Here is a 10546-nt window from a genome sequence, read left to right as displayed (position 1 = left end):
GTACTTTTTGTTCGATTGTCCCAAGCTTTCTCTAAATATTCAGCAAGTGCAATATACTATACCTTATAGTCAAAAATCCATTTTAGTCTCTCTGCATCACTCAACCACATCAAATCAATATTTTTACACCTATCAAATAACTTTGGCACAACTCATGATACAAGGGACAATAAAACACAAAATGGAACTCATTCTCAATATCAGTGTTACAATACGTAAAAATTCGTTCTTCTTCTGTGACCCCCCCCCCCCCATGTCCTGTGACCATTTACTCTGATATGTGTTAGACAAAACTTCCTTCGCCAAGGAGATGTTTATAAATATGTACATTTTCATAAAGGTCAGATGCTCCAATTTCTCTAAATATATAGTCCATCTCACCGTGTGTTTAACACTTGTTTGACCTCATTTCTAAACGGCGTCTGAAGATCCTCTCCCAGCATAAGGCATTGAGAATGAATTCTGCCTCAATATTGATTGGATTTCCTCCATACGAACAACCCATGTCTGTCTGCCAGCTTGCTTCAGGTTCGGCAGTAGGTAGGAGACAGGGTGAACTCAGGGTTGCTTATTTCTCTGTGACAAAGCTGTTTTAGTGAGGAAAGCTGTGTCGTGTCAGCAAACAAGACTGAGTAGCTTCATGCATGAGAGTTTATTTTCCATAGAGAAGGCGCAACCTCCGGCTCAGAGCTCAGAGTTTGTGCCCAGAACAGTGAATACAGGGCATCTCTCTACCTCCACTCAGACGACAAGATGATGAGAAATCAATTGTAGCTTTCTTGGGCTTTCCTGATTGATTTATTTTCTCTTGATTACATCAGAGGAGCATACCTGTTGCAATCTAGTATAGAACATGTTAGGTAATCATCTGTATCTGTTAGACAGTCAATGGACTGTCTTTGAAGGCGAGATTATAGTGAATGTAAATCTCTTGATGACATCAATTAACAACAGATGTTTACAAAAGGGGAATGCAAAGGTCACACACTTGCAAACACATAGGAAGAATTAAAAAATATAATCATATGCACGAAGAAGACAAAATTTCCACCACAGTGTAGAGTAATATCAGTTGAGGTAAAGAAACATCATCATGAGCAGTGACAGCCTCCATGGTTAAACAGACACAGGAAGGAGCGCCACCTAAAGAAACTCAAACATTTACAACACAGCTAATGAGAAGATGTCAAAGTACCACCCATAGTGTTTGACTGACAGCTGATCTCTGTGCAGTGAAGACATGAAAAGAAAAATCAGCTCTCAGCAACAATGATGGGCACAAAATAGGTTTAAGAATAATAACACAGCATTTAACCCACTGTCAATTAAATTACTTGTGTCTGTTTGAGTTTACAGAACTCAGCAGTGCTTCCAACAGGTAGGTAAAGCCCAAGTCCAACACAGAGAGGCTGAGTGAATGTGGTCTGGACTCTGTGGAGGAGAGTCATGGTTTCAGAGACGCTGTAGAAGGACAGAATACCTGCACTGTGATCCAGGTACACTCCTATTCTGGAGGACTGAGGACCTGAGACAGGAGTTTTGATATCGTTGTACCAAAAGTTATAATTGTTTTTGTTACAATATAAAGCCCAGGATTTGTCATTGTATCCAAATCCACTTTCATTAAAAAATCCTGTTCTGATGATATTCTTGTGTGTAACTGCTACATAAACTCCTTCTCCTCTCCACTCCACCTCCCAGTAACAACGTCCAGTCAGACTCTCTCTACTCAGGACCTGCCAAATGTTAGTGAATCTGTCTGGGTGACTTGAACAAAATTGTTGTTTTCCCATTACTGTTAGTTTTCTGTTCCCCTCAGATAATAACAGGTATGTGTGTGCTGTGTTTGGATCCAGTGTGATTTCACGTGAATATTTTAAGAATCCAGCTCTGGTCTTGGGCTCTGGTTGTGAATTTGACAGTAAAACATTCACATCAGTCACTGTCTGTGAGATGTTTGTCCATTTCTCTCTCAGAACGTCCTGTAGTTTATCTCTGAGCTCTGACACAGCCGCTGTCACATCCTCAAAGTACCTCAGAGGACGGATATTGATGCTGGATGAGTCTGTAGATTCACTGAGTGGTGACAGTGAGGAGTAGTTGTGTAGAAACTGGGTGTGATCCTCTGTGTGTGAGAGCTTCATCAGCTCAGCGTCTTTCCTCTTCAGCTCAGTGATCTCCTGCTCCAGCTTCTCCTCAAGCTCTTTGACTCCACTCACTTCAGTTTCCTGCTGGGATCTGACCTGCTGCTTCACATCAGAGCGTCTTTTCTCCATCAGACGGATCAGCTCAGTGAAGATCTTCTCACTGTCCTCCACTGCTTTATCAGCAGAGCGATTGATAGCCTCCACCTCCTGTTGAAGCAGCTTCACATCTTTCTCTCTGTCCTGGATTCTCTGCTGGATGTTTTGTCGACTCACCTCCAGCTCTCTCTGCCTCTCAGTCCTCTCTGCTGCAGCTGAGACTGTGTCGTGGCCTTTATGTTCATCCACAGAGCAGAGATAACAGATACACTGCTGATCAGTACGGCAGAACATCTTCATCACCTCATGACGAGAGCAGATCTTCTCCTGGAGCTTGTTGGAGGGGTCCACCAGCTTGTGCTTCTTTAACTGAGTTACATTATGAAGCTGAAGGTGCTGCTCACAGTAAGAGACGACACACACCAGACAGGACTTGAGAGCTTTCAGTTTTCTCCCAGTGCAGACATCACAGGCCACATCTTCAGGTCCAGCATAGCAGTGATCAGCAGGAGCAGCTTGGAGTCCAGTCTTCTTCAGTTCCTCCACTAAAACTGCTAACATGGTGTTTTTCAGCAGGACAGGCCTCGGTGTGAAGGTCTGCCTGCACTGAGGGCAGCTGTGGACTTTCTTCTTGTCCTCTTCATCCCAGTGAGTTTTAATACAGTTCATGCAGTAGCTGTGTCCACAGGGAGTAGTCACCGGATCCTTCAGTAGATCCAGACAGATGGAACAAGAGAAGGTTTCTCTGTCCAGCTGAACTCCTTTCTGCGCCATTTCACCTCTCAGTGACAACGACTGTCTGAGCTTTACTTCCTCAGAGCTGAGAGTAGTTTGAGCTCTGATCTAAACAACATGTGTTTGTGCAGTGAATGGGGCCTGTCAGCTCTCTCACTTCACCACCATGTTGGTTCAAACTGTAGATCTGAAGGGGAGGGAACAAGGAAATACACAGACAGAATGGAGCCGGCTGAGTTTGAGAGTAGGAAGAGGGGGGAGGGGTTATTAGGCTTTGCTACATTCCAGAAGGAGGAGCTGTTTGAGAGAGATACTGTGTGTTTATGATAGATGTTTACAAAAGGGGAATGCAAAGGTCACACATTTACAAACACATAGGAAGAATGAAACAATATAATCATATGCATGAAGAAGACAAAATTTCCACCACAGTGTAGAGTAATATCAGTTGAGGTAAAGAAACATCATCATGAGCAGTGACAGCCTCCATGGTTAAACAGACACAGGAAGGAGCGCCACCTAAAGAAACTCAAACATTTACAGCACAACTAATGAGAAGATGTCAAACTACCACCCATAATGTTTGACTGACAGTGACAAAATGAAAAGCAAAATCAGCTCTCATCAGCAATGATAGATACAAAATAGGTTAAAGAATTAAAACACATAAGTTAACCCCCTAGAGTCTGTGCTCGTGCCGGTGCAGGTGTCGCATGTTTTTATTTTTGTTTTAGCCATAGAAACACGCACAGAAATCATGTCATATCGCACTGGTTTATGTCAGTCTCTTGACATAAACCAATGATCCAATGATGGGTCTGTCCAGTGCCGTAGAATAGAACATCATAATTTATCATACTTTGATCCTGTGTCTTCTCGTCCCTGTGTCCACACTTATCTGTTTATTTGAAAGGGCTTGGGCTGTTTAATTGTTTTATATCATCACACTATTATTAATATAAGCAGGGGATGTTAATACGAAGTTGTAACAGATCTGCACTCCAAAGGAGAACCTTCATCAGACTATGCAGTATCACCCACTACTGGATTTGTAAGTTAATGAACTGTAATTAAAGCTTTGATTAGCTGCTATGAAACAACATGAACCTCTTCTATTCTATAATGCCTATTAATATTGTAATATTATAATGACGGTAACAAGTAATATACAGTGTATTATATTTTGAAAGTAACTTACCCAACACTGTATATCATATTTTATATATTTCATATAATTACTTATATAATTAATATAAAATGCAGTATAATACATATTAAGTATGATTCCTTATCTCTGGAACTATTTGAAACATACCTTGTAAAGTTTTAAGTCTCACCAAGGTCGACTCAGCACTTATCTGCAGCGTCCTCTCTCACACAGTGGTCCTGCAGCATCACTGCTCCACCACCACCCAGTGCTCCTACAGTAGGTTACAAATATACAAGATTACATATCTAATACTGTTATAGAATATATGTTTACCGTGATCATTTGTATAATACAGTAATACATACATACTTTTGGTATTTAGAATAATTCCCCATTTAGCCTGGTATGTTTCACTTGTCAAAATTACTTATCTTGTGTTTTAAATCTCATTCAGGTCCTCAAACTTCCCTCTCCCTTTGCTATCAATGTAATGTCGGCTGAGCTGTGACATATCATAGACAGGTATTATAGACAGAATCACAAAGCCTAAAAAAAACACACACCATAAGTTATGTTTTTGTTTCATTTCACCTCTACTCAATCAGGCAGCAATGTTAAATTTAACTGAGCTGATATCTAACTCATAGCCTACTGGCTTGCAAAAAATCAGGACTGGAAGCACTTTTCCCCCTAACTTCCCAATTTTAGATAAAATGGTTTAGGAGACAAGACAATTTAAAACTAATAGGCTGTTTGTGGTTAGCATTATGTGTATGTACAGTATTTACAGTGTCTTAGCCTAATCTGTTATTTTATCTTTTGACATTTAGTTAAGTTGTGATGATAATGTAAAATTTGAGTCTTTAGACGTCTTACCCGTTAAAAGTGCATGACAACCGGTCTTTTCTGCACTGCTAGCATGTGCCGCTTACTTCCAAGAACTCTTGAGAGGCTCCACGATCCGCCATCGCTGTGAAAAAAAATGGTCCATTGGAGTGAACGGAAATGACACGAGTCTCTATTCAAGGGCTCTGGGTCTGTCTTGAAAAAAACTTGAGGGAAAGTGGCTCTTTGTCTTGCGACTTGCTGGTAATGTTACTGGAAATAATGTTAGGAACTCTTTATGTCAGCGATTGTTTATGTTAGCACTGTTTATGTTAGCTCTGTTTATGCTAGACACTGTTTATGCTCACAAAATTATCAATCTTACTATACCTCATGAACTTAACAATAAATATCCGCTCATTGTTTTTGTGCATAAAGAGGGTGTGTAGTTTTCGCACTACGGCATTGTGCTTCTCCAAAGTGCTCTATGTTCTTTGTTTTAGGAATCACCGCTGCCATTGGACGATGCTCTCTCCATTGCAGCTTCGTTGAGCCAGTTTCTTGACTCACAGGGTAGTCCAGCCCCTCTTACGGCGACGGGCTCCTCTCATTCTTCAACACCCAGCTCTTAGCGGGGGTCTGATGACTCCCCCATTGGAGCGATCATCTGGGCAACCCTAGCACGTCTGCAGCTTGACGACCCAAGTCAAGTGCAGGCTCCAAGCACTTTCCATAGGTGCAACCCTCCCTCAGTGAAGGTTACGGTAGCACATTCTCCAGATTTTTTAGAAGGAGCTGTATTCCTGTTGGAGGGACACTTCAGCCCTCACCAGGCCGGGGTCGAATGAGCGAGCTTTGGATTCCATAGAAAATGCTGGGTCGGTTGGCCTTCTCCACATGCTGGCGGTGGAACCTGCAATCGCGGCCATGATTGTAGCTCTGGATGAAGCAATGAAAGCAGATCCTAAGTGTCCTTCTGCTCAGTGTAAGGTCACGGATGACTACATCTGCAAGGCCTATAACATGGCAGCTCAGGTCGGCCGCCTTGGGAACACTCTTTCCCATTTCCTCCTTGCCCACTCGACCTCCCTGCAGGATGCGCAGGTGGACGATTCCGTCCACGACATCTGTGACGCGTCACTGCAGGCGGTTGCCTACCAGATGAGGGAGCTGGGCTGACTGATGTCGACACTTCCCAGCAGGATAGCTGTGCTATCCCTTGGGTCTGGCCACTGCAGGGCCTGACCCACTCCTGACTGGTTGCGCTGAGTCTGTCAGGAATACCATTTTGCAGGCTTGTGCGCCGTCCACCTGCCTCCAGTATGAGAGCAAGTGGAGGTGGTTTTCTGCCTGGTGTGCAGGCAGGGGGGAGGATCCTACTTCTTGTTCAGTGGCCACCATTCTGGAGTTTCTCCAGTCTTTCCTGGATGATGGCCGCACTCCTCGACAGTGCGTGGAAGGATGTGGATGTGCCCCTTTTATATAAATTCATGATCTGGTCTTCATGGCATTGATTAGGCTCCAGCAAATTGCTGATTATTGGAAGAAAGACCACCCTCTTTCTGTATTATCACCAGGAAAGATCATGTCACGGGACACCTTCAGGACCATTTCGTGGGGCATCCATCTCAGCAATCCAGCAGATGATGCAACAAATGAACAGAAGAGGGCCACAGTGGGCTTTGATAAACTGTGGTGTAAAGCCACTGATGGACACAGTCAAAATGGCTTGTAAAGCATGCTACCATTCCTGCCAGGAGTTGGCTGTCGACGAACGCATGGTCACCACCAAGGCTAAGACAGGCATGACGCGATATATGAAAGCTAAACCCATCATTTGGGAATTCAAGCTGTTTGTTTTGGCAGATTCATCCAATGGCTACATCGTGGACTTCAACATGTACACCGGCAAAAGTGAAGTTGCAACATGACCCTGTCATGAATCTTGTCAAACCGTCCTACCTTGGCACTGGATACCATGTCTATGTCGACAACTTTTACCTCAGCCCCAAGCTTTTCAAAGCCCTTGATGCCCATAAGAGCGGTGCATGTGGGACCTACAGGGAAACCCGGCAGGTCTGCCTGAGGCCTACCATCAATGCTCTCACCAATCGATCTGAGAGAGGTTCCATCAGATGGATCCGGGATGGCCCTGTGGTGTACACAAAGTGGATAGATACGAGACAGGTGGCTGTTTGCTCCACAATCCACAGAGTGTACAATGACAAGACAGGCAAGGTGAACAAGCTTGTGAAGACAGATGCCGGCTTTCAGAGACAACAGTTCGACTGTCCCACTCCAGTGATGGAATACAACAGGTGCATGGGTGGAGTAGATCAGTCGGATCAGCTGATTCAGTACTACTCCGTCCAGCACAAAACCTATCGCTGGTGCTGGCACCTTCTCTACCACTTCCTTGACATCGCCACCACCAACTCCTACATCCTCAACAAGGAGCTTCGAAAAGAGAAGCCAACAATGCCAGAACTCACTCACAAGGAGTTCATGGAGACCCTGGTTGCTGAGCTGTGGGAGGTGCCTCTCCATATTCCCCCTCCCAAGGCCTCTGACAGACATCTCCCTGTCCCTTGCTGTGACCCTGGCTGTAACCCTCAGGCAGCCCTGCCACCCAGGGATGCAAGTTCTTTGTGCTGTGTGCCCAGGCGGAAAAGGAGCAGAGAAACAAGGAAGAGAAAAAACAAAGGCCAAAGGACACACCATGGAAGTGCGAGGCTTGTGATGTCCCCTTCTGCATACAGGTAGAGCGTAACTGCTTCCATGAGTGTCACCAAGTGCCAAGATGAACAATTGACCCTGACTGACTGACTGATTGATTGATCAAACAATTGATTCTGATCGTGACAAATTATTCTAATGTACCACAGTTAGGTATTTGTTTGTTTGTTCATTTGTTTGTTTGTTCATTCCAGTGCAAAATTACAGGTAAATGATAAGTTTGGAAAAAAAAACCTGTTTCCATGCTCTTTTTATTTGCAGACATTCCATGAAGGTTTATATGTGGTGTGTTTTCATTATTCAGTGTTATTTCATCTCAGTCTTACATTTGGTGAAAGTAAAGTGAAAAACAACAATTTACTCAAAAAAATCGTCTTTTACAAAATTTTATTTTAGACTTTGATTATGCATTTATTTGGCTATTTTTGATATTTTACACTGACTTTGGGAACAAAACAAATTAATAAACCATTCACACATAGTAAAGTTGTTGCTTTTACCTTTTTTTCAAAACTGAAATTATAAATTTTCAGCTTCAGGGCCCAATATTTTCTTGTAGCAATGTCCAGTACAAATGATTTTTCATTTATCTAATAGCTGTGATTATTCTGCACATTTTGATATGCACACATGGGGTATCAGGTTATATGAAGTGCCTTAAAAGGTGATCATAAGCAGGTATAGCAAAAACGGACATTTACAGATTCCTAATTAACCCACTGTCACTTAAATGACTTCTGTTTATTTGAGTTGACAGAACTCAGCAGTGCTTCCAACAGGGAGGAAAAGCCAAAGTCCAGCATAGAGAGGCTGAGTGAATGTGGTCTGGACTCTGTGGAGGAGAGTCATGGTTTCAGAGACGCTGTAGAAGGACAGAATACCTGCACTGTGATCCAGGTACACTCCTACTCTGGAGGACTGAGGACCTGAGACAGGAGTGCGGATGTTGTTGTGCCAAAACATATAGCTATTGTTGTCAGGATATAAAGCCCAAGATTTGTCATTGTGGCCAAGTGCACATTTATTACAGTTTCCTGCTCTGCTGATATTCTTGTATGTGACTGCTACATAAATTGCCTCCCCTCTCCATTCCACCTCCCAGTAACAACGTCCAGTCAGACTCTCTCTACTCAGGACCTGCCACCATTCAGTGAATCTGTCTGGGTGACTTGAATAAGATTGTTGTTTTCCCATTGCTGTTGCTTTTCTGTTCCCCTCAGATAATAACAGTTCTTTGTTTGCTGTGTTTGGATCCAGTGTGATTTCACATGAATATTTTAAGAATCCAGCTCTGGTCTTGGGCTCTGGTTGTGAATTTGACAGTAAAACATCCACATCAGTCACTGTCTGTGAGATGTTTGTCCATTTCTCTCTCAGAACGTCCTGTAGTTTATCTCTGAGCTCTGACACAGCCGCTGTCACATCCTCAAAGTACCTCAGAGGACGGATATTGATGCTGGATGAGTCTGTAGATTCACTGAGTGGTGACAGTGAGGAGTAGTTGTGTAGAAACTGGGTGTGATCCTCTGTGTGTGAGAGCTTCATCAGCTCAGCGTCTTTCCTCTTCAGCTCAGTGATCTCCTGCTCCAGCTTCTCCTCAAGCTCTTTGACTCCACTCACTTCAGTTTCCTGCTGGGATCTGACCTGCTGCTTCACATCAGAGCGTCTTTTCTTCATCAGACGGATCAGCTCAGTGAAGATCTTCTCACTGTCCTCCACTGCTTTATCAGCAGAGCGATTGATAGCCTCCACCTCCTGTTGAAGCAGCTTCACATCTTTCTCTCTGTCCTGGATTCTCTGCTGGATGTTTTGTCGACTCACCTCCAGCTCTCTCTGCCTCTCAGTCCTCTCTGCTGCAGCTGAGACTGTGTTGTGGCCTTTATGTTCATCCACAGAGCAGAGATAACAGATACACTGCTGATCAGTACGGCAGAACATCTTCATCACCTTATCATGAAGACAGCAGATGTTCTCCTGGAGCTTGTTGGAGGGGTCCACCAGCTTGTGTTTTTCAAAGGCAGGAGATTCATAATGAGGCTGAAGGTGCTGCTCACAGTAAGAAGCCAAACAGATGAGACAGGACTTGAGAGCTTTCAGTTTTCTCCCAGTGCAGACATCACAGGCCACATCTTCAGGTCCAGCATAGCAGTGATCAGCAGGAGCAGCTTGGAGTCCAGTCTTCTTCAGTTCCTCCACTAAAACTGCTAACATGGTGTTTTTCAGCAGGACAGGCCTCGGTGTGAAGGTCTGCCTGCACTGAGGGCAGCTGTGGACTTTCTTCTTGTCCTCTCCATCCCAGTGAGTTTTAATACAGTTCATGCAGTAGCTGTGTCCACAGGAAGTAGTCACCGGATCCTTCAGTAGATCCAGACAGATGGAACAAGAGAAGGTTTCTCTGTCCAGCTGAACTCCTTTCTGCGCCATTTCACCTCTCAGTGACAATGACTGTCTGAGTTTCACTTCCTCAGAACTGAAAGTAGTTTGAGCTCTGATCTAAACAGCATGTGTTTGTGCAGTGAATGGGGCCTGTCAGCTCTCTCACTTCACCACCATGTTGGTTCAAACTGTAGATCTGAGGGGGAGGGAACAAGGAAATATACAGAGTGGAGCTCGCTAAGTCTGACATAGGGAGACATGTGCAGTGTTATCAGGCTTTGCTTCATTCCAGGAGGAGGAGCAGCACAGTCAATTTTAACTTTGTTCCCTCATTTACAATGAAGTCTTGGTTGGAACCTGCTCTACATTTGAAAACATTTCAATTTTTAGTTTCCAAATATGTTTTCGAAAGTCAGGCTTTGCTGATCATCTATCCATCTATCTAAAAAATAAAAAAAAATACTGAAGGAATGGATTGAAT

At 43.7% G+C, this 10546-nt stretch overlaps 3 protein-coding genes across 6 annotated transcripts; 1 reads left to right on the top strand and 2 right to left on the bottom strand.

Moving 5' to 3' along the window:
* Window positions 1–667: 667 nt before the first annotated feature.
* On the bottom strand, window positions 668–10283 carry LOC126382511 (tripartite motif-containing protein 16-like). The gene is made up of 2 exons (XM_050032413.1): window positions 10119–10283; window positions 668–3022 (listed from the first exon to the last, which is right to left on the bottom strand). Exon 2 carries the CDS (start codon window positions 3015–3017, stop codon window positions 1326–1328), a length of 1692 nt encoding a protein of 563 aa, XP_049888370.1. The 5' UTR covers window positions 3018–3022; window positions 10119–10283; the 3' UTR covers window positions 668–1325.
* LOC126382517 (piggyBac transposable element-derived protein 4-like) lies at window positions 3018–7893 on the top strand. Of its 4 annotated transcripts, XM_050032424.1 has the most exons (3): window positions 3018–4029; window positions 4360–4404; window positions 4583–7893. In XM_050032424.1, exon 3 carries the CDS (start codon window positions 6829–6831, stop codon window positions 7714–7716), a length of 888 nt encoding a protein of 295 aa, XP_049888381.1. In that variant the 5' UTR covers window positions 3018–4029; window positions 4360–4404; window positions 4583–6828; the 3' UTR covers window positions 7717–7893. The 4 variants fall into 4 exon arrangements, with proteins under 4 accessions (XP_049888381.1, XP_049888379.1, XP_049888380.1 ...); XM_050032422.1 differs by having other exon boundaries at window positions 4360–7893; XM_050032423.1 differs by having other exon boundaries at window positions 3018–4650; window positions 5047–7893.
* LOC126382513 (tripartite motif-containing protein 16-like) lies at window positions 8234–10182 on the bottom strand. The gene has a single exon (XM_050032415.1). The coding sequence runs from the start codon at window positions 10111–10113 to the stop codon at window positions 8431–8433; it is 1683 nt and encodes a 560-aa protein (XP_049888372.1). The 5' UTR covers window positions 10114–10182; the 3' UTR covers window positions 8234–8430.
* Window positions 10284–10546: the final 263 nt, after the last annotated feature.

This window comes from Epinephelus moara, chromosome 21, assembly GCF_006386435.1.
Source record: "Epinephelus moara isolate mb chromosome 21, YSFRI_EMoa_1.0, whole genome shotgun sequence".
Classification (NCBI taxonomy): Eukaryota; Metazoa; Chordata; class Actinopteri; order Perciformes; family Serranidae; genus Epinephelus; species Epinephelus moara.
The sequence above is the reverse complement of the archived record's forward strand: the minus strand, read 5'-3'. Positions and strand labels throughout refer to the sequence as shown.